Raw genomic sequence first — 24,519 nt, 5'->3', positions numbered from 1 at the left:
GGGAAATTTCTAGTGCTGTTTAAGATTCTTTCTGCTATTCCTGAGGGGTAAAGCATAAGACATGAGCATATTTTTATTTAATTAAATTTATTTATTTATTTATTTATTTATTTATTTATGGCTTTTTAGGGCTGCACCTGTGGGGCATATGGAAATTCCCAGGCTAGGGACTGAATCAGAGCCATAGCTGCCAGCCTACGCCACAGCCACAGCAACTCAGGATTTGAACTGCGTTTGTGACCTACACCACAGCTCATGGCACTGCCAGATCCTTGACCCACTGAGCAAGGCCAGGAATCAAACCCATGTCCTCATGGGTACTAGTCAGGTTCATTACTGCTGAGCCATGGTGGGAACTCCAGACATGAACATATTTTAAAAATAGAAATTTTGAACTGGATTGGGATAAATCAGTTGGGAATCCCAGAGAGAAGAATGACTGAAAATAGAAATAGGGTTCCCCCATGGATTCAGGCTCTGGGTCTTGCCTTTTAGACCAGAGGTGGAAAACTAGGGCTCCAGGCTAAGGACCTGATTTTTTAGTAAATAATGTTTTAATGGGACTCAGTCTACTCATGCATTTAAGTATCATCAGTGGCTGCTTTCACACCATAACAGTGAAGCTGAGTAGTGGCAACAGAGACCATCATTTAGGTTTTTAGGTTTTGCGGGGTCTCCCTGTGTATCTTGGCTGACATCAGGGGTGGCTTGGCGGCGGACACCCTGGGGTGGGCATGTTTTTGAAGTCTGGTTGGGAATTTCAGGGGTAATCTCCAATGGCCACACCCCAAAACAGGAAATGGGGATGTTCCCAGGACAAAAGAGATGCCAAGGCATTGACTCCTAGGAGTTCCCCTGTGGCTCAGTGGATTAAGGATCCAGTGTTGTTTTTGGTGGAAATTTTTTATTTATTGTTAGCAAAATTTTTAAAAAAATCATCTTTATGTTTTTTTAAATATCCTTTAATCTTTTTGAGATTAGTGGTAAAAAACAGACTTCTATCAGTACTTTCTGTTTTGTTTGATTTAAAATATAGCTAGGGGAGTTCTCATCTTGGCTTATCAGTTAACGAATCCAACTAGTATCCATGAGGACACGAGTTCAATCCCTGGCCTTGCTCAGTGGGTTAAGGATCCAGCATTGCCGTGAGCTGTGGTGTAGGTCACAGACTCCGCTGGGATCCTGCATTGCTCTGGCTATGGTGTAGGGTGGCAGGTGCAGATCCGATTGAACCCCTGGCCCAGGAACTTCCATATGCTACAGGTGTGGCCCTAAAAAGACAATAAAATAAAATAAAGCCAGAAATGTGTTTTCAAAATTAATAGTCAGAGGGAGTTCCCTGGTGGCTCGGGGATTAAGGATCTAACATTGTCACTGCTGCGGTGGAGGGTTCGATCTCTGGCCTGGCAACTTCTGCACGCCTTGGGCACAGCCAAAAAAATTAAAAAGGCAGGCATTGACTCCTCTGGAGAAATCAAGAGAGAGTTGAACTTCGGGAAGGAAAAGGAGAAAAAGAAAAAAGAAGAAATAACATTGAGGAGTTCCCATTGTGGTGACATGGAAATGAATCCGACTAGGAACTGTGAGGTTGCGGGTTCAATCTCTGGCCTTGCTCCATGGGTTATGGATCCAGCATTGCCGTGAACTGTGGTGTAGGTCGAAGACACAGCTCAGATCTGATGTTGCTGTGGCTGTGGTGCAGGCCGGCAGCTGTAGCTCTAGTTCGACCCCTGGCCTGAGAACCTCCAGGTGCTGTGGGTGTGGCCCTAAAAAGCAAAAAAAAAAAAAAAAATCATAATAGTAACAATAATAACAACAACAACAACATTGGGCCTGATTTTACTCATTAAACTTGAATTTTTAGAAATTCATTCCTGAAGCATCATGTTCATTTCTTTGACCATAAAGTCCTTCCCTTTGGGGCAGCTTCTCAAATCTACAGAGCACAGAAATCACCTGGGATCTTGAGGAATTGCAGATTCAGATTAAGCAGGTCTGGGGTGGAACCTGAATTCTGTGCCTTTGAAAGTGCTATAGCCTGAGATAGGGACACTTTCAGATGATTCAAAAGCTATGAGTGATGATGGAGAGGAAGGCTCTTCCAGATCTGACCTAGAAGTTCAGGTCCTTACATCATGAAAAGGTACGGGAGATGGGAACGCAAACCGTTAGATGCCCCAAAGTTAAGAATCTCATTCTTGCGTAGAGAGTGGGGCCAGGTAAGTATGTTTGTATTCATGTGCATGCACACACACACACACACACACACACACACACACCTATGGAGCCTCATGCCCACAGTCCCTCTCTCTCCCTTTCCCTCCCCACTGCCACTGAGCCCTACAAGCATTGCTAATTTGGGGCGCTACTTTGAGAGCAAGTGAAAGGGTATTACCTCGAAGATGTTGTGGGCATTAAGGGTCCGGCAGGTATCAGTGATTTTGTGCCATCTCTTCTGCTGGCATGAAAACTTCATATGCCCCTGAAATTCTGGAGGGCAATGTTGGCTGCAGTAGTCATTGTCCACACAAGTACCATCGCAAGCACCTGAGAAAATAAAGAGTGGCAGCATGCAATGGAGAGGTCCAGGCTCCAGGTGGCCTGGGCCAATTACCAAGGTGTCAGTGCTGTGAGGGCACAGAAGTCCAGCGGACACCAGATGTCCTTTCTTTGTAATGTGGAGGACAATTGAAATAGAACAGGGATGACCATAGATTTCAGTGACAACCTCCTATTGTTCCCCACACACTTGTATCCTGAACTCAAATGGATAAGATAGATAAAAGTGGAAGTGTTCCAGCTGATATGAGGGGGAAGAGCCCACGGTTCAATCCTTCCATCCATTGTTAACTACTGCCAACATACCATGTGGCCCGGGAGACACCTGCTCCGTGTTCTGGCTGGCAGCCTAGGAAGGGAAAATCACAATTCAGGTCAAAATCACTTGCTGATATGCCCACCCAATGAGTCACTTTCATCACAGACTAACAACCACATCTGAGTCAGCAATGATGAAGTATGTCCCCGTGGCCCCACCTCCCCACAAAACTGACAAATAGGACATTGCTACAAACTCCACCCCAGTCAGACCTTGACCAACCATTGATAGAGGTGCCCACTGCTCCAGCCCATCCATGGGTCTCACATTAGGTTTCTCCAAGGAGATGCCATTTGGGGTGGGACAATGCTCCATTGTGCTGGGACCATGCCTAGGTCCTGCCAACTTAATGCCATTAACTGCCTCCCAGTCACTGTTAAGAGCCAGCCCCACCCACCCATTCTCAAGCGCCTTTAAGGAAGTGGCGCCACCCTGGTTCTGAGCAACTGAAAGCCTCACCATCAAAGGAGATGGAAGGAAGAGTTTGCCATCCTTCTGTCATTTGACCCCCCTTTCCATCTCAGGAACTTACAGAAAATGAGTGAGCGGGAAAATAATTTGCAACTATCAGCGTATGGGTTTTGGTTACAGGTTGTTGCAATTTCTTCCGGCTAGACCATTCTACCACTATCCCCTTCCTACACTTCAGCTCAGATGGGTTTTTTTTTTCAATTTGCTCTTTCCACCAGCTCATCATCCCACCTCCCACTTCTTACCTGGCATAATGTCCTACTGGACTCTGTGGGCAAAAGAAACACGAAGAAGTACAGCAAGAGCATCTCAGTCATCCTCTTCTGCACAGCTGCCCTTCTTGCTTCTATAAAAATAAACGAAAAGACAAAATGTCTCCAACCAGGGTACAGTCACTATGGAAAACAGTTTTGAGTTTCCTTAAAACATTAAAAATAGAGGTGCTGTATGATCCAGCAATCCTGCACCTGGGCATATGTCCAGAGAAGACCAAAACTCTAATTCAAAAAGATAAAAGCATCCCAATGTTCATTGAAGCAATATTTACAATAGCCAAGACCTAGAAGCAACCTATAAATATCCATCCACAGATGAACAAAGAAGGTGCTACTCAGCCATAAAAAAGAATGAAATAATGCCAATTGCAGCAACATGAATGGACCTAGAGTTTATCATACTAAGTGAAGTAAGTCTGAAAGAGAAAGCCAAACATCCTATGATATCCCTTACATGTGGGATCTAAAATATGACACAAATGGACAGAAACAGACTCACAGACATGGAAAACAAACTTATAATTACCAAAAGGGAAAGGGAGTGGGGGCGGGGGGATAAATTGGGAATTTGGAATTAACAGATAAGTACTACTATATATAAAATAAATAAACAATGTCTTACTGAATAGCTCAGAAAGCTCTTTCAATAATAAGTCATAATGGAAGAGGACGTGAAAAAATATATATGTACACATATAACTTAATCACTTTGCTGTACACCAGAAACTAGCATGATATTGCAAATCAACTAAACTTCAGTTTAAAAAAAAGTCTCCAGGGTGTTCCCTTCATGGCGCAGTGGAAACAAATCCGACTAGGAACCATGAGGTTGCGAGTTCAATCCCTGGCCTTGCTCAGTGGGTTAAAGATCTGGCTTAGGCTGGCAGCAACAGCTCCGATTAGACCCCTAGCCTGGGAACCTCCATATGCCCTAGGTGTGGCCGTATAAAGACAAAAAAAAAAAAAAAGTCTCCAATCTGAAGCTTTCAATGTTCCATGCAGATCTATTCAGCCTGAAACTGGAACTGTGGACTCCCCTGCCCCCAAGATTGCATCCCTGGGCCTCCCATCAACTTCACTAGGTCACTGCAGGTAGGAGCACCAGCTGACCCTGGGAGGTGCAGGACACGGCTATGATAACCTCCAGCTCCTGCTGTCACCATGCATGTGACACCTAGTCTGGGAATCTCTCCAAAGGAAGCTGCCTGCTGAAATGTAACGCATCAGAACCCATGTTCAGGGAGTAAGAAGGATGGTTTACCCTCTGGGTTAGGCAGGGCTGAGAAACCTGTGGGTGGCTACAGTGGAAGGTGAGCCAGAGTTTCCACGTGCAAACTCAGCCTAGAAATATCTCTTGAAGGAGAGTAAGCACCAGGCTTGGCCAATTATCCTTCATTCCTACCTAACCCTGGAGCTGTATTTTCATAGGTAGGTAGCAACTTTTTAAAAATGGATCTTAGGAGTTCCTTTCGTGGCTCATCGGAAACAAATCTGACCGGTACCCATGAAGACGTAGGTTTGATCCCTAGCCTCACTCAGTGGGTTAAAGATCTGGTGTTGCCATGAGCTGTGGTGTGGGTTGAAGATGCGGCTTGGATCTGGCATCTCTGTTGGTGTGAATTAGTCCCGCAGCAGCAGCTCTGATTCAATCCCTAGCCTGGGAACCTCCGTATGCCACAGGTGCGGCCCCAGAAAACAAACAAACGCAAAAACGCAAAATGGATCTTAGACATGGCCTGTGATTGTTATTTCTGTCGAAACATTTGAAGCACTGCCCATGGCTTGGAAACTTGGCTAAGGTTCGTTCCCTAAAGCCATCTAGACGGGTTAAAGCCAGACAAACAGACATTACTGGAAGTGTTCCAAAGTTCCAGATTCCACAAAAATGATTCCCATCTTTGTTAGCAATTTAATTTCAAAATATCTCTTCCTATCTCTGTGTCAAATTCCTCCATCCCAAAGCCACATGGTTGACTGGCAACAGGCACAGCTCACAAATGAAAGAAAAACAGGCAGAAAGAAAATGCGTGAGCTGCATGCTGGGACCTGTCATGCGTGTGGCCCCATCAGAAACAAACATTCGCTTCCTTAAAACACACACACACACACATACACACAAGTAATAGAAACCAGAGAAATTCTGTAGGGTGGTTTGGGGGAAAAACAAAAACTCTACAATTTTAACACCCAAATCTTGATTGGGAAAAAAAAAAAAAAAAAAGAAAGTATTGGAATAGCAATTGCAAACAAGAATAAACAAAACTCCAGGCAGAATTTTCTCAGACACCCAGGAGTGTTTCAATCACCAGCTTGGTCAACCAGCAGTCTGCGGCTCCTACTTGCATAATTAGGCTTTATGGTGAGTTGCCGAGGCTTCCAGTGAGTGCCACAAAAAACCCCATTGGAAGTTCCCAGACAGACTGTGGGAATATGCTTCGGATGACCTCAAGGGTGGAAGATGCCATAGCGTCTGTCATGAAGCCATCCCACTGTGTCTCACCTCACATCTAGTCGAGAACCAACCTCATCCTCCTGGCTGAATGCAGACATTATGGAAGGCAGAGGAGAGGACTGCCTATTTACTCTGTGTCTGGCACTATAGCCACATCAGCTCTTTTGATGCCCTCAGGGAATTCCAAGCCCTGAAGTGCCCACCACGATTTCCCCACATTAAGGGGCTAAAAGTTGACCCTGGCTAACCTCACAGGTACCGAGTGGCAGAGCTGGGATTTGAAACTAGACCTCTGAATTTTTTTCAGTCAGTCATGGCTTTTCTCATGTAAGAGCGAGCTGATCTTTGTATGGGTTCAATTCTTTCAGAACATTTCACATGTAAGTTTCACCTTGACCTCATAAAGCATTATGCAGTGGACAAAGAAGCTACTTGCCCCTTTTTTGTTAAGGAGGAAAGTGTCCAGATAGGAAGTGGCTTTTCCAAGGTCACATCCCAAGCTATTGGAAGGACCAGATTTTTTGATTTCTGATCCAGAGCTCTTTGTTTAAATTTTACTTATATTAAAGTAAAATTGATTTACAGCGTTGCTCCAATTTCTACTGTACAGCATAGTGACCCAGTCATACACACACACACACATATTCTTTTCCTCATACTATCTTCCAAAATATTCTATCCCAAGAGACTGGATATAGCTCCCCGTCCTATGCAGTAGGACTTCATTGCTTATCCTTTCTTTTTTTTTTTTTTTTTTTTGTCGTTTGTCTTTTGTTGTTGTTGTTGTTGTTATTGCTATTTCTTGGGCCGCTCCCGCAGCATATGGAGGTTCCCAGGCTAGGGGTCCAATCGGAGCCGTAGCCACTGGCCTACGCCAGAGCCACAGCAACGCGGGATCCGAGCCGCGTCTGCAACCTACACCACAGCTCACGGCAACGCCGGATCGTTAACCCACTGAGCAAGGGCAGGGACCGAACCCGCAACCTCATGGTTCCTAGTCGGATTCGTTAACCACTGCGCCACGACGGGAACTCCTTATCCTTTCTAAATGTAATAGTTTGCATCTTCTAACCCCAAACTCCCCTCCATCCCACTTCCTTCCCCTCGTCCTTGTCAGGGGATGGCAGAACCACAAGTCTGTTCTCTATGTCTGTTGAGTCTGTTTCTCTTTTGTAGATTCATTGGTGCCCTATTTTAGATTCCACCTGTAAGTGATATCCAGGCTTTTTTTTTTTTTTTCTTTTCTTTTTCAGAGCCGCACCCGCAGCATATGAAAGTTCCCAGGCTAGGGGTCAAATCGGAGCTACAGCAGCCGGCCTACCCCACAGTCACAGCAGCGCAGGATCCAAGCCACATCTGTGACCTACTCCACAGCTCACAGCAATGCTGGATCTCCGACCCACTGAGCGAGGCCAGAGACGGAACCCGTGTCTTCATGGATACTAGTGTGATTCATTTCCACTGAGCCACAGTAGGAACTGGCTCTTTTAACTACAGGGCTCTGACCCTGTGTCCCTGTCCTCCTTTGAGATGTAAAAGGGCTGATCACCATCTCTACCTCCCACCAAAAGAAAAAGTATATAATATACAATACATATTATATATAATACATATGGCATAGATATATATAGAGAGAGGTAGATAGATGGATATAGTGATGACAGAAGTTGAGACAGAAATAGAGTGATCTGGGTTTAAATAACCTTCAGAAACATGTGAACTGAGTAGTCATTTCCATACTGAGCCCAGATGCCCAGGATTTCACTTGGCTCCAGTCCAGAATCTCCCTCCTCAGAGAAAGCTCCTTACTCTAAAGTAAACTTTCCCACATCTAGGACTTCCTTTTTTGGGTCTTAGCTTTTCCAAATTCCTCTGACTGCCAAGCAGGAACAGTTAAGGAATCAGAGAGGCTGGCCACCAGTCATGTGAAAATGACTGCTAATGATTTGTTGATTTAATTCACCCGGGTAAGCCTACATTCCAACAGGGATTTTTGACAGGTGACCTTGACAACAGTAGGAAGTAAAGGTCAAATTCTTGGGAGCAGAGAGGATGCTCCAAACCACACCCACAGAGCTACCACCTCTGTGGTGACCTAATCCCTCTTGTCTCTCCCGATGCTCAGCTTTTTCCACGTCATTTTCATTGGTTCCCCTGAGCTTTGACCAGCTTCACTAAACCTCTTTGGAATCGGATGCTTTTCTCTTTCTGTGTGCAGATTTCAAGCAGGGCTGAGTAATGAATGGATGATGAGTCACACCTGAGAGGTTAACAGTAGACAAGCAGGAACAGAGCAGGTGACATCTACCTCAGGCACTTGGTGAAGGTGGACTGTGAGAGCCACCTACCTCGTGAGTCACCTCAAAACCAAAGAGGGAATTTAACCTGACAGAGGCAGCCAAGATGAATTCAGGAGATTATAAACGGATGCAAAATTTGGAAATGAAGGCTAAGTCACTAAGTAAACCCAAGTTACTGTGGCATGGCGACACTGAGACTCTAGTTTATAGAAATAACTTGACGTACAGAAAAAAACATGATAGGCAGGTTTGCTGATAGCATTTGGATATACAGCAGAAAAAAAATATGAAAACAGGGAATTTCTGTTGTGGTGCAGTGGAAACGTATCCAACTGGTGTCCAAGAGGATGCAGGTTCCATCCCTACCTTGCTCAGTGAGTCGGGGATCTGGTGCTACCTGTGTGCTGTGGTGTAGGTCGCAGACGTGGCTCCTATCCTGAGTTGCTGTGGCTGTGCTGTAGGCCAGCAACTGTAGCTCCAATTGGACCCCTAGCCTAGGAACTTCCGTGTGCAGCAGATGCAGCCCTAAAAAGCAAATAATTAATTAATTAATTAAAAATACGAAAGCTATAAATGTCACATGATAATATGGTGTATAGTAAATGATGATAAATCTATATAAAAGAATAGTACCCAAATATTAAAAGCAATGCTTATCGAAATCTTTGGTAATATATTAGTATGATGGAGCAGACTTAGATTATATATTGTAATTTTATAATATTAATGGGGAAATCTATCTGTAAGATGCTGTACATCATGCACATCCATAGAAAAACACTGGTGAGATTTCTCAGTTAAGGTGATCAGTTGGAAATGAATTATAGACTCATCATCAACACTGAAAAAATACTGGAAACCAGGAAAAAAAGAATCACTAATTGCAGCACATTGAGGAAAGTGGCAGGACTTAAGGGAGTACATTTAAAAGTGTTAAAAGGAAGAATCTGAAAATTTTGAAGCAGAGTAGAATGGAGAAGCAAAGCACAACTCCTAAACTTTATCTTCCCTTTCTCTTCCCCTTTTTAGCCAAACTGTAAGAACAGGAAAAAATTGACAGAAATCTCATCGATTCCCAGAAAACTGGAGAGAAGCAAAATGTGAGGATGCTTTTGCTTTTCCTCTTCTAACTGAAACATTTCTAAGGGGGGATGTTGAGGATACACTGTAAATGGGGACAAGGAGCAATGAGACTGACTCTGATGGGAATGAAATCTTCAGAGCTGCTCCCAGATTCAGAGAAACTATGCAGAGCCCAATAATATTCGCTCCTGGTGCACAGCACTCAAGAAAATGAAGTCAAAAAATAGTCAATAGAGCATAATAATGACCTCTTCACACTTGTATTGCTTTCTGCTTTTCTTTGTATCTATCAATCAGTCTATGATGTCCTTACATCCAGAAAAAATATCTGGAATAATATCTAATCATTAGCAATGGTTACTTCTAGGCAGAAGAATTGGGGATGGTGTCTTTTAGTTTTATCCTTTAAATGTCCCACTCTCTTTGAATTCTTTTATACTAAGCAGTATAAAAGGCATATGTTCTTTGTACCAAAACAGAAGAGTGTTAATGTGTAAAAAAATAGCCTGGGACCAAATATAGCAATATGCTAATAGCAGGTAAGTCTGGAGGTGGGAATGCGGATGATTTATTATTTGCATATTTATATTTGAGACTTTTCTAATTTCTTTTTAAGTAAATTTTTAGTGTTTTAATAATAGTTGATTTACAATGTTGTGCCAATTTCTGCTGTATAGCAGTGATTCAGTGTGTGTGTGTGTGTGTGTGTATACACATTCTTTGAGGCTTTCTAATTTATAAATATTATTTTTTAAAAAAGAAATGTAAGTAAAAACACTGGAAAGACACCAAAATATTAACGAATACAAAAAAAGGATAAAATAATTTTCCACATATTCCTCTCTCTCTGTTCTTAACTTTTTGCAAATAATTAGATTTATAATTGGAAAAATTGGAGTTCCCATCATGGCGAAGCGGAAACGAATCCAACTAGGAACCATGAGGTTGCAGGTTTGATCCCTGGCCTCACTCAGTGGGTTAAGGATCTGGCGTTGCCGTGAGCTGTGGTGTAGGTCGCAGACGCGGCTCGAATCTGGTGTTGCTGGCAGTTGTAGGCTGGCAGCTACAGCTCCAATTAGACCCCTAGCCTGGAAACCTCATATGCTGTGGGTGCGGCCCTAGAAAGGACAAAAAGACAATAAATATATATATATATATATATATACATATATATATATATACACACACATATATATTATTGGAAAAATTAACTTTTTAACATTGTGGTGGAAAGAGCATGAAATGAATTGAAAGCTGAAAGATTATGGTCTTCTCTCAATTCTGTCATGAAATGTGTTAATTCCTTCTTGTGAAATTTGGTGACACACTTAACTTCTCTGGGCCTTATTTCTTCATCCATCCATCCATTCATTTATTTAGAAAACATTTACATTGGGCCTGTATCATGCAAGAAAAATTTAGGCTCTAGGGACAATTGTGAAGACAAATAAAACATGGTCTAGCCCTTCGGAAATCTACAGACTAATTAAGCAACAGAGAATACAAATGGTATGAATTATCACCACAGTATCCTCCTTGAAATAAAAAAATACACTTCAGAAACCAATGGCACAAAGTCATAAAGTCTCTCTAAGGGGGCTTTGGGGAAGACCATAAATAAGCTGGCATTTGGTGTGGCCCTTGCAGGGGCTGAGGAAGAACAGTATTCCAGGCAGAGAAACAGTAGGTGCACAGCAAGGAGTATGAGACAACCGGTCATGTTCAAGGATGACTGAGAAGGTCGCAGAGTTACAGCATCAGGTGTGTGATGGGAAAGCGGAACATGTAAGCTCATCAGCTGGAGGTATGCTGATGTCAAAATGAAGTGGGGTCTGTGCCACAAGATTCTTCTGTGGGCAATGAAGAGCCATCAAATCCTTTAATGGAAGGTTCAGATTTCATTTTAGAAAGAGTATTCTGGAGTTCCCATTGTGGCGCAGTGGTTAACGAATCCGACTAGGAACCATGAGGTTGCGGGTTCGGTCCCTGCCCTTGCTCAGTGGGTTAACGATCCGGCGTTGCCGTGAGCTGTGGTGTAGGTTGCAGACGCGGCTCGGATCCCGCGTTGCTGTGGCTCTGGCGTAGGCTGGTGGCTACAGCTCCAATTGGACCCCTAGCCTGGGAACCTCCATATGCCGCGGGAGCGGCCCAAGAAATAGCAAAAAGACAAAAAAAAAAAAAAAAAAATAGAAAGAGTATTCTGCCCATAGAATAGAGGGTAGATTAAAAGGCAGATATAGGGAGTTCCCATTCCCATGGTGGCTTATCTGTTATGAACCTGACTAGTATCCACCAGCACACAGGTTCAATCTCTGGCCTCACTCAGTGGGTTACAGATCCAGCATTGCCATGAGCTGTGGTGTAGGTCACAGTCTTGGCTCAGATCTGGTGTTGCTGTGGCTATGGTTTAGGCCAGCAGCTGCAGGTCCAATTCCACTCCTAGCCTGGGAACTTCCACATTCCACCTGCAGCCCTAAAAAAAAAAAAAAAAAAAAAAGAAGAAGAAGAAAAAAAAAGGCAGATACAAAGCCAGGAAGCCAGGTTATTCCTTGGTCCAGGTGAACCACAATAAGGACCAGAACCAAGGCAACAGCAGGTTTTCTGGATAAACCAATGGAGGAAGAATTGGTACCTAAAGTTTATATTTAGGATGAATCCACAGAGACCATAATATTCGTTTTCACCCAAAAGTCATCAAGTCATCAAGCTAGGTAAGCACTGAGGGAATGGTTTTTTGTGCTGTAACTGAATCTATTTAGCACCAATGACGGAAAATTTGCCACACAACTCGTTGACTTTCAGCTTGAGATAGATCTCTTTTGATGAGTTCAGCATTCGCGCCTCAGTTCTCTTTGCTCCTCCCCTGAGATGACACCCTGGCATCAGGAGAGAGGCATGCAAGGATGACTCCAGCCACATGGCATCTGCTGAGATGCACAGCCCCTGCTAGTCTTCTGGCCTCAGTGCTCAGTCTGGCTTTGCCTGTCCTGAAACATCCAGGTCCCATTCTCCTGTCCTGTAGTCAGATCCACAGACATCACACTGTGTTCTCAAGGGCTGAAGACTGTCCGGATCAGCCCAATCTCTGTGACTTCCAGGGACATGGGAAAACAGTCCTCCGTCTCCTGGTGTTCCTCCTCTTCTCTCTTCCTGATCTGGTTTTGATCAGGAATCAGAATCTTCCTCTCTCCTCAAGTCCAGTTCTTGCTCTAGGAATCCCAGCTCTCTTTTTGAACCAGCTGGAACATCTCCTCATTCAGCAGTTTGCCATCAGCATCATGCACCCCCTGCCTGCCCTCACCAAGACTCCCCCCATTCTCCACCCCCAAGGGAGCACAGAGACTCCCTGTCCATCAGCAACTCCATCAGCAACTCAGTGACCGTAGAGGTGTCGAGACCTTCTGTGGGTGACTCAGGGTGCAAGAAAGACTGAAATCTGAGAACCAGGGCATGAGGGATCATCACAGAAGGTGTCCTTGCCCAAGCTGGCCGTGATGATGCCACTCTTCTCCAATTACAAGGTTTTCATTTTCTTGTTTTTCTTTTTTGGCCACCCCATGCCATATGGAGTTCGTGATCAGATCCGAGCCACAGTTAGGACCTACACCACAGCCACGGCAGCCAGATTCTTAACCCACTGTGCTGGGTTGGGGATCCAACTTGTGTCCTGGCACACTCCCCAGACACCGCTGATCCAGTTGCACCACAGTGGGGACTCCTGCAAGACTATTTGTGACTGCGTAAAATTCAGGATTCTTGCGGGATCCTTGGCAAGAGAAGGATTTCCTACAAGATAAGCATTTCCCAGAAGACAACTGTGGGGAGAGGTATGACTCAAAGCTGACCTGCTAATGTAGAGAGTTTCTTTTTGGAAATGTGAAATTTTCAAGACCAGATGTGTGTTATACCTGGAACGCTTCTCCCGCCTCCCAGCTGTCCTGGGAATTATTTGCTTTCCTGTAATAAAGACTTTGCGTGCTTGCTGCCTGTGTGTTCTCAAAGTTCATTCTTTTTTTTTTTTTTTTTTTTTTTTTTTTGTCTTTTTGTCTTTTGTTGTTGTTGTTGTTATTGTTGCTATTTCTTGGGCCGCTCCCGCGGCATATGGAGGTTCCCAGGCTAGGAGTTGAATCGGAGCTGTAGCCACCGGCCTACGCCAGAGCCATAGCAATGCGGGATCCGAGCTGCGTCTGCAACCTACACCACAGCTCACAGCAACGCGGGATCATTAACCCACTGAGCAAGGGCAAGGACCGAACCCGCAACCTCATGGTTCCTAGTCGGATTCGTTAACCACTGCGCCACGATGGGAACTCCTCAAAGTTCATTCTTTGGCTGCGTGAACATGAACCTGGATTCCGGAAACATCTTTCCAGCACCATCTTTTGGGGGCTCCTCCGGGATCTGATCCAATATACTGGTGCTCACAAGGTAAGCAGCAGCAAGCTTGCGCTTCCTACTTTATTCGGTTTCATTTGCCTCTGCAAGGAGGGCGAGTGGGTGAAAAAGTGTGTGAGCCTGAGACGTGCCCTGGACACGAAGCCAGTGCCAAGTCCCCCTCCGCAGCTCTGTTTAAGCCCCTGAGCGACCTCATACGGCTAAAAGGCAGCCTTCCCAAGTCCAATCTGGCCAGGAGTCCGGTCCCAAGAGGCACCAAAGGGAATGTCCCGAGAGGGAGACGGCCGGAGACGGAGATGGACAGATGGAGTGAATCACAAGGCAAACTTTCCTTCCCATTCCCCCCACCCCAAAATCTCCTCTTTCTAGGTACTGTATGGCCTTTGTAAAGCATTTGGGAAATCATAGGATACTATATTTCTAAAGGTTAGCAATTTTTGAAAGACATGTAAGGAACAAATATGTCATTTTTGTCAATTCTTAAGGGGTGATGAAGGGTTTAAAGTAGCTGTCCCTGACCCCTTACGAGACTCTCGTCTCCACCTTCCTTGCATCCTGCAGGATGTTAGGAGCCATCATTTCACATTAGATCATGTTAGCTGAGTGGCCAGAGTCCAAGTTTTGATGGAAATCCATCTTCTAGTGGCTTCCCTAAGAGGACAAGACACAAGGAGACCGCTTGCTCTGTGGGAAAAAAACTTTAAGGGCTCTATAGACAAAAATCCTCATAATCCAGTTCTGTAAGCTTAGGGAGTTCTCCTTGAATTATAAGTCCATCCCATTATATCCTTTTTCTGTCTTCTACCCCTCGCTATGTTTAGTCAGATCAGCACCCCCTGGGCTTTAGGCCAATTGATACCACCTCTTATGTGACTTCAGCCTTGTCTCCTGTGCTGGGATGGGTCACTGTCATATTCTTCTCATCAAGCCATGCCCAGTCTCCTTAGCAGTCCTTTAAAGAGCTCAACTAATCCAATCCTCTATCATTTCCTTTGCTATTACCTCGAATGGAGCTGCGGGGGCAAAGGAAATAGACCTCTAGGTGTTAGGGTCACCCTGAGTTGTTACCATGTCTGTGAGGGGGAAGGCATTCATAATTGGTATATATCCAGCTTAGGCCAAGTACCCAGTCTCAGAGCCCAGGCCTGGGCAGTTTTGCTTTGTGCTATTTACTTTCCCCCTGGTTGTGGGAACCAACAACGGGTTCATCCAACGTACCCATTAACTGTGGCTTAGGAACTTTTCTAACCTGAATAGCGGGCATGTCAGAGCGAGCATCCTAGGATTCGAAAACTCAGGACAGGGACTGTATGCCTGGGTTTTCTTCACCTCTGTCCAGAGACAGGTAATGGGCATGGATGATGGGGAAAGAGGCTACGCTGGTAAGGAAGTGGTTAATGCCAGTCAGGCTAAGGTCGGATGGGACATTTGAGCACCAATGTCTAGCTGCTCTATGCAAGAGAGGGGATGCCTTCATATAACAGAGAAAGGACGACTGGTGCTGGACGCTGGTCTCTTCTCTTTTTCAGATGGGAGCCACATCCTTGAGCCTGGTACACGGCTCAATAGCAATTCCTCTCACATGTGCCTTGACAACTGTGAAAAGTTTGACCCTCAGACTCTGAGAAAGAAATGTTTAATTTTCTTTTGCACGAAAACCTGGACAATATATACTCTGTCAGAGGGAGAGCGATGGCCATCTGAAGGCTCTCTAGATTATAACACTATTCTCCAATTAGACCTGTTTGGTAGATGAGAAGGGAAATGGTCAGAGGTGCCTTATGTTCAGATCTTCTTTACAAGGAGGGACGACACTACACTGAGGAAGGTTTGTGGCTTCCCCAGTGCATCACGCCACCTCCCTCAGAACCTAGGTGCCCACCATGTCCTGGCCCAATTGGGTCAGACCCTCCTGAAGTTAATCAGCCTTCTCCAATGCTGCTCAAGACTCCTCCTCTTGCCCTTCCAGGGCCAAAGTTACATCCCTCTTTACTCCCTTTACAAGAGGTAGCAAATGGAGAATGGGGACCAAAACGGGTCCACGTGCATTTTTTGCTTTAAGACTTAAGGCAGTTAAAAACAGATTTTGGAAAAGCTGCTGACAACCCAGATAGATACATCGAAGTCTTTCAGGGTCTCATACTGTCCTTAGAGTTAGCCTGGAAGGACGTCATGTTATCACTAAACCAGACATTGACTATAAGTGAAAAAAAAACAAAGTCTTAGGAAATGCTCAAAGCTGGGGAGACGACTGGTATGCTATCAATGCCAGAGGAAGATCAGAAAGGAATGAACAAGAGTCCCCACAGGGTGTCAGGTGGTTCCTATGAGCGATCCTAATTGATCTGCTGATGAGAGGGATAAAGATAATTGGCATAGAAATCATTTTATTACCTGTATAGTTGAGGGACTAAAAGCTGCACGAGTAAAGCCCATTAACCACTCCAAACTATTGGAGGTTTGTCAAGGGGAAAAAGAGACTTAGAAAGACTCAGAGATGGAGTTCCCACTGTGGCTCAGTGGTTAAAAAAACCCAACTAGGATCCATGAGGATGTGGGTTCAATTCCTGGCCTCAGTCAGTGGGTTAAGGATCTGGCATTGCCATGAGCTGTGGTGTAGGTCACAGATGCATCTGGATTCCCTTGTTTCTATGGTGTAGGCCAGCAGTTATAGCTCCAATTGGACCCCTAGCCTGGGTATTTCCATATGCTGTGAGTGCAGCCCTAAAAAGAAAAAAAAAAAAAAAAAAAAGACTCAGAGAGGCATTGAGAAAGACTACACCAATGGACCCAGAATCAATGGAGGGCTAAATAATTCTTTTTTTTTTTTTTTTTTTTGTCTTTTTGCCTTTTCTAGGGCCACTCTCATGGCATATGGAGGTTCCCAGGCTAGGGGTCTAATCAGAGCTGTAGCTGCCGGCCTATACCTGAGCCACAGCAATGCCAGATCCAAGCCTCATCTGTGACCTACACCACAGCTCATGGCAACACTGGATCCTTAACCCACTGAGCAAGGCCAGGGATTGAACCCACAATCTCATGGTTCCTGGTCAGATTTGTTAACCACTGAGCCATGACGGAAACTCCCCCAAATAATCCTTAAAGATAAATTTATAACTCAATCAGTGTCATATATATGAAGAAATCTCTAAAAATTGGCTTTTGGCCCTGATCAGGACCTAGAGCATCTCCTTAGAGTAGCGACTCAAGTATATTATAATCTGGACCAGGAAGAACGAAAGGAGAACAAGAGGAGAGACAGAGAAAAGGCTGAGGCTCTAGTTATGGCACTGCAGAGAGTCAACCTGGGACCTTCCAAGGCGAGAGGACAAGGGCAGAGACCTAAGCCCAGAGCCTGTTTCCTCTGTGGAAAGAGGGACACTTTAAATGGGAATGCCCCAAGGCTCAGACACTGACATTTAGGCTGTGTCCCCTATTTCGGGGAGATCATTGGAGAAGGGACTGCCCCAAAGAAGAAGGTCCCTAGAGTCAACCCCTTAGGCTCAGTGTGGGATCCGGGGCTTTCCACACTGGCTCCTGTCCTTATCACCACTCAGGAGCCCTGGGGGACTCTAAATGTAGGAAGACAGCCTATCGACTTCCTCCTGGGTATGGGAGCCTGCACTTTGGTCCCCTTCTCCAACCCTGGGACCCCCTCAAATAAATCTGCCATCATTTGTGGTATTTCTGGCAAGCCAGTTACAAAGTTCTTTATACAACCTTTGAGTTGTGACTGGGGGCCCAATTGCTTCTCTCATGCTTTTCTGCTTGTTCAGGAGAGTCCAACTCCTCTTTTGGGAAGAGATATTTTATCAAAGGTTAAAGCCTCAATTTACATGACAATGGAACCTAATCCAAGTTTGTGCCAGCCTTTGATGGCAGTGGATATTGACCCAGAAGCCGGAGCCATTGGAGGAAAGATATGAAGAGCAAAAAATGCTCAGCTGGTGGAAATCACTCTTAAAGATCAATTTTTATTTCCTTGCCAAAAGCAGCATCCTCTGAGACCCAAGGCATGACAGGGACTCATCCCAATTATAAGAACCCTAAAAGAATAGGGATGATTAACCAAATGCGGCAGCCCCTGTAACACCTCTATATTGGGAGTGCAAAAGCCTAACGGGGATCGGCGCCTAGTGCAAGACCTTGGTCTGGTAAATGAGGCAGTGGTCCCATTACATCCAGGGGTACCCAAGTCCTGTATGCTCCTCTCGGAGATTCCAGAAACAGCAGCCTGGCTTACTGTGTTAGATTTAAAAGATGCCTTTTTCTGTATCCCTCGGCTAAGGCTTCACAATTTTTATTTGCTTTTGAGGGCCTCTCAAACCATCCACAAAACTTTGGACTGTCTTATCTCAAGGGTTTAGAGGCAGCCTTGGACTGTCTTATCTTGTTTCAAGGGTTTTGAGTCAACCTTCATTTATTTGGACAGGCATTAGCCAGAGATCTGGCAAACTTTAAGTCCTCTAAGCCTGTTAAAGTTATTTGATAAGTAAATGACATTCTTCTCTGTGCTGACACTGAAGAACAATGTAAGGTAACTTTCAATTATATGCTGACCAAGGAAATGGCATACAAATATTTCAAGACCAGCCAGAGATATCAGAAAAATCATACTGGTTATAGGTATTTTAATCAATTTTATCAAATATGGGATCAAGGAGTTCCTATTGTGGCACAGCGGAAACGGATTCGACTAGGAACCCTGAGGTTGTGGGTTCAAATCCTGGCCTCGCTCAGTGGGTTAAGGATCCAGCATTACCATGAGCTGTGGTGTAGGTCGCAAATGAGGCTCGGATCCTGCTTTGCTATGGCTGTGGCATAGGCCGGCAGCTGTAGCTCCTATTTGATCCCTAGCCTGGGCACCTCCATATGCCACGGATGCAGCCCTAAAAAGCAAAATAAACAAATAAATATTAAAAATCATTGCAATTCTCCTTTAAAAAAAAAAATATATATATAGGATCAATATATGTGGATCACTCCTGAGAAGGGTCATTTAACCCAACCTGCCTCTATTTGCTGGGAGCAAAATAGACATTATGTCAGATTTGGGGGGCAACCCCCATCCTCTAATGAGCTAAAAGCTTTAGGCTATTTAGCAACCGAACATTGTTTACAAATCATCCCAGTCACATACAATCCAGAAAAGACTCCTTCCTGCACGGCTTGGAACAGACTGGGGATCTAATCCTGGAGTTGGCTAGCCCCAAATGGAACTTACTGGATATGTAGAACTAATCTGTGGCCCTGGCTGCCCCCAGGATGGGTCAGGCCCTGCGCTCTGGGATTGGCTTTTGCTCGTGGCAACATTATGAAAACTCTGAGCCGAGCACCAGCCAACCTTCCCTATTTACATGCTAGATGGACCAGATCAGTGTTCCCCTGGTATGATTACCTAGCGGCGATATTTGTGCCTTCATTGGGAACCACTGACATAATGCTGTGGGTGGAAGTCTTAACTAATTTTACTCAACAAGCTCTTAATATTACTGCAGAAGTTATTTCTACCCTAAATATGGAACAACAACAAGTAAGAAAAGTAGTGCTAGAAACCAAATGGCCTTAGATATACTCCCTGCAGCTCAAAAAGTTACCTGTGACATTATAAAATCTGAATCTTGTGTCTACATTCCTCATTATTCAGAGAATGTGTCTGATTCCCTGCAAGATCTCCAACAGCAGAGTCATAAGACGTTGGATCCAGCTCCAGCTTTTGGAGCTGTCCTCTGGAACTGGTTGACCTCCTCCTGGTGAAAGTATTTCCTCACCATAGCCATCGTCGGGATCTTGATCCTTTTATTCAGACCCCGTGTAATTAATTGTATTTCTCACTTCATTACACCCCCATGACAAGCTGTCAACCTTCAGATGGTGATAGAAGGGGTACCCAGTGTCATGTATGGAAGCCCACTCGACCATCCCATGAGCAGAAACCTAACTGCTTTCCCCTAACGGTGCCCCTTTGTAGCAGGAAGCAGTCAGAGTGGTGGTCGCTCCTTTTCCCCTGGAGTTAGAGTCTCCAACTCTAGAAGAGGGATTGAGGCAGAATATTAACTCGGGTAGTCAGTGTAGGATCATGGGCTTCGATGCCTTCTTTGATATGGCTATTGATTAACATTTGTGGCTTAAGGGCTCCAGGGAGTAACATCCCCACAGGCCTTGTTTACTACAGGGAGTGTACCTACACCCAGATGGACATTATTCCCTAACCCCCTGTGACTCAGTTTATGGGAAGGAAAAGGCAAAGAAACCATGAGACTTATGGGACATTTCCACCCCTAAGGCCCCTGTTGAACAAGGACTGATACAGGTAACTGGGCAAGACCAATGGGAGAAAACCACATCTTTTGTGGACCCCATGCTGGTAACCCCCCGTCTTTAAGGGATAGAAATCCCTGTAAGACAGTAGAGAGGGGGGCTCTCCTCCCCCTTCCCAGTGTCCTAGGAGCTATTTGCTTTCCTGTAATAAAGACTTTGCTTGCTTGCAAAAAGTAAAATAAAATAAAATGTATACCTAATACAAGTGGAACCCTATGCCTAGAAGTGACCTCCATGAATGATATTTATTGGTATATGCGATGTAATGCACAGCAGCTTGTAAGGGGCTGCTTTGGTATGGACAGAGTTTGGGGGTTGTAATTAAATATCTTTCATTGACATTTGTCTATTTTATATTTGTATGTTTATATTTTATATGTCATTTGTATTTTGCTGTCAAAACTTTTAAACCAACGAAGAATAATTGTCCATTGTGTTGTGCTTTTCAGACAATGATGTAATGAGAGATAGCTAAAATAGGAAATAATGGTTTGGATTATGACTAGGCAGACAGTCTCAAATGCCAGCGTTCAGAACTCAATTTGCATTCTATTGGAGGAATAGCCTGGACACCTATTATTATTGTTGTTGTTAATCATTTTGCCTAGCCGACCCCTCCCCCACCCATGCTTTTCTGGAAATTGCCTGTGTCTTCCCTGAGCCTGGCCAGAGCTGACTGGCTTAGGAGATTGCAGCTGACCCAAGCTGGCTTGACCAATCCTCCCCCCAGGAATTTTCAGAAAAGAAATGGGACTCACTCTCTTCTAGAGAAGCTGAAAAAGACAGAAGCCCACAGCAGTCATTGCCAACTTTATAGATTAGGATTCCCAGATGAGCATTTTTTTCTTTTTTTTTTTTTTTTTGTAGCTATCAACATCTGGCCCGTATTCCAGAGCCACGGAATCACAATTTCTGGCAGTCAGGCTCAGACAAGAATTTTCCCTCCCAATTTTTTATTTTGTTTTACTCTATAGTTGGTTTTTTTTTTTTTTTTTTTTTTTTTTTTTGTCTTTTCAGGGCCACACTCGTGGCATATAGAGGTTCCCAGGCTAGGGGTCTAATCAGAGCCACAGCTGCCAGCCTACACCACAGCCTCAGCAATGCCAGATCTGAGCCACGTCTGCAACCTACACCACAGCTCACGGCAATACCGGATCCTTAACCCACCAAGCAAGGCCAGGGATCGAACCCGAAACCTCATGGTTCCTAGTCGGATTCATTAACCACAAAGCCACGATGAGGACTCCCCCAATTTTTTATCTTGAATAATTTTATTACTACTGAAAATTTGAAAGAATATTATGATGAACACTCACACACCCTTCACCTGAATTGCACTAATTATGAACATGTAGGAACGAGTGGGGTTTTGTTCTTAAAACTTCCAAGGTGATAATAATATAACAGAACTGGAGTTCCCGGTGTGGCACAGGGCAAACAAGTTAACTGGTATCCATGAGGATACAGAGACCATCCCTGGCCTTGATCAGTGGGTCGAGGATCCTGGTATTGCCGTGAGCGGTGGTGTCAGCCTGTGGTGTCAGCCAGCAGCTGCATCTCCAATTCAACTCCTAGCCTGGGTACTTCCATATGCTGAGGGTGCAGCCCTAAAAAGCAAAACAAATACAACTAATAATAAAAAATAATAGAATTGAAAACAACACAGCTGCAGAAAGGAACATAGTACAAAATGAAGTAGAGACACCAAGAAAGACAAAGATCAAAAAGAGCAACCCAGTGATACTAAAGATCTTGTATGTTGCGCCGAGTTCTACAAGATACCCCAGTATCATCATCATAAAATCACCTTGGGGGGTTAAAGTAGTGTGTCTTGAGAACTTGTTTATTGCAATCAAAAGACGCAGGAATTAAAAAAAAAAGAAAAGAAAAGAAAAGAAAGAAAAACCAAAAAAGAACAAGAAAACTCTTTTAATTAAAAACAGATTCAGGAAAAATATGCAGAGGTGATAAAATGATATGGGCTCATTTCTAAATTTAAAAAAGAATAGAGGGCTTACTGCCTTGAGAGATCAAGATTATATATAGTTTTTAAAAACTAGAATATATCTTTAAAAACAGGAAGTCATGAGCTCTCAAGATAATGGGATCAAAGATAATTAGACCACAGGCTAAACTAGGGTTTTGTGGAAGTAGCCACTGTGCTCTAAAATAGACTGGTTTTCTGTTGGTGAATTAAGCTGAGTCTTGCAAAGCACAGGCGCTGTGTCGTGGGGGGGGGGGTGGAGAAGGCAGGTGAAGGTAGGAATAGGAATGGTTTGCTCCATTGGTGAGCATTTTATCACACTGATGTGGTTCAGAGTCACCAGAACTTGCTGATAACAGGTAGACTGATCATAGGTTGTATTATTTTTTAGATTATAAATTCTATTGTCTTTTTAGACATAGAAATCTGATTGGCTATAGACACTGCACCCCATTATTGCCTGGACCCAGGGCAAACCACTTTCACCTTCAACCCCTCTGCCTCTGTTCCCATGTCCAATTTTTGAAAGACCAGGCAGTTACCGGTCTTGAAGCTGTCCCCTGATCTCATCGTATTTGAATAAGAGTCTTGATTTCCGTTTACAAAATTTCATTTATTTTGCAAAAAAAACAATGAAGCTGTAACTCTATATCATGCAAATATTGTTGGAAAGGAATTTGCGTTTGCATGATCTTAGGACACAATCCCTAAAGACAGACAATACAAGTTTTGCAGTCTTTCAAGGCTAGACATTTGCCCAGAAGTATACCTGAAATCATTTCTCTGAGCAACAAATAAGCTCATATTTCCCAACTGTAAGAATATGAATGAACATTGCAGGAGAAAATTTAATGAACCCAAATACTGTGAGATCAGTTCAAGTCTCATTCTTTCATCTGAAAGTTTACTTTGTGGGGGTGGAACACTCATTTTGTCAAAATTCAAACGAGAAAACTTTTTTAAGCAAAAGGAAATTTTCAAAATTCACACTCAACACATACTGACAAAGCATCCTTCAGAAAAAGGAAGGAATGAAATTAGGCCTCAGTTCCCACAATATTTTAAAGAAGAACATGAAAAGCAAAGGACAGAGAGACAGGTGCAAAGAACAACGCAAGGCAGACAAGCTTATGAATCAAGAGGAATCTCCCCAGAGTTTATATTCCTCTTGAGAAATTCTGATCTGAGAGAAATAATGTCCAGAACCAAGAATTCTTAATGCCAGTGTGGGAAGTGTAGGACTTTTTGTGTGTGTGGGAAGGTCTAAAAATCTTCCTCTGTATTCAACGTGATGACTTGGTGATAGGTCAAAATTCTAAGTAAAAAGTATGACGAGGGAAAATTAAGATTTAAAAAAAGTTAATTCACAACTGTATTTGTATGTAATCACTTTTAGAGCATCAGAAAAAGAAAACAATTCCTTTAAAGATTCTAGTTTCCTGGAATCGGAACTTTACATGGGATCGGAGAAGCAGGAAGGCATAAATAAAAACAAAAATATGTTCTTACCAGACTATCGCTTTTATTGAATTATGTCAAGTGCCTCCAAGTTACTAAATTCCTATTTTTTTTCTCTTTTGGCCGCACCTGCGGCATTTGAAGTTTCCAGGCTGAGGGTTGACGTGGAGCTGTAGCTGCCGGCCTACACCACAGCCACAGCAATGCAAGATCTGAGCCGCATCTGCGACCTACACCACAGCTCACGGCAACGCCGGATCCTTAACCCACCGAGCAAGGCCAGGGATCAATCCCACAACCTCACGGTCCCTAGTTGGGTTTGTTAACCACTGAGCCATGATGGGAACTCCCAAATTCCTTTTTAATACGTATTCATTGTATCTGTTACTCGAAACACCCCAAGTTACAAAGCCTGCAAGTGAGAACCATAATTGGCTGCTCATCTCTGAAATTCTTGGAGGGAGGAAGACATGGGACTACTCACTGTGGCTAGCCAAAGGTAGGGTCACTGGCAAAGTTGCTCCATTCCTTGGCGGCTGGAGAAGCAGGTGTCAGCGGCTTTCTTTTGCCGAATCTTGCAGCAGATCAGCAGGCTGGGCTCCCGTGTCCCTGAGCTGTCAGTTTAGCTCCGAATGGTGCCTCCCCAGGCTTGGCCCTGGCCCAGCACAGGCAGCCAGCCCCACTTGCAGGAGCCCTGCAGCCTATCAGGCAAGTCCTGCTTGGGAGCAGTTCCTGTGGTGGGAGGGGCACGTGCCTGAGGATGGATGAGTCACACCCCCGGTGATACACGCAGACTCTCACCAAAAGCCCAGGCTTCCCATTTTTGGCAAGAGATCCAGGACTGTCATCGTGCCACAGGATCTGTGATACCTGGTCCTTGCTCTTAACATCCTCAGGAAGTT

The 24,519-nt window shown here is 44.2% G+C and overlaps 1 protein-coding gene across 1 annotated transcript in view; it reads right to left on the bottom strand.

Annotated features, from left to right (window-relative positions):
• The window catches only part of LOC100621059 (adhesion G-protein coupled receptor F2), a 44,615-nt gene extending 20,259 nt beyond the window's left edge, over positions 1 to 24,356 (bottom strand). The window contains exons 1-4 of the mRNA XM_013996166.3: positions 24,102 to 24,356; positions 3,595 to 3,695; positions 2,866 to 2,908; positions 2,396 to 2,547 (exon numbers count right to left, since the gene is read on the bottom strand). Of these exons, the coding sequence (XP_013851620.2) occupies positions 2,396 to 2,547; positions 2,866 to 2,908; positions 3,595 to 3,666 (267 nt within the window). The 5' untranslated portion in view covers positions 3,667 to 3,695; positions 24,102 to 24,356. The remainder of the gene's footprint in view (positions 1 to 2,395; positions 2,548 to 2,865; positions 2,909 to 3,594; positions 3,696 to 24,101) is intronic.
• Positions 24,357 to 24,519: the final 163 nt, after the last annotated feature.

The sequence above is a fragment of the Sus scrofa genome, chromosome 7 (genome assembly GCF_054392235.1).
Source record: "Sus scrofa isolate SSC_HxYL_T2T_F1_AM1 chromosome 7, Sscrofa_HxYL_maternal_Yorkshire_Landrace_v2.0, whole genome shotgun sequence".
Lineage (NCBI taxonomy): Eukaryota > Metazoa > Chordata > Mammalia > Artiodactyla > Suidae > Sus > Sus scrofa.
Note: the sequence above shows the minus strand (reverse complement) of the source record. Positions and strands in the feature narration are given on the sequence as shown.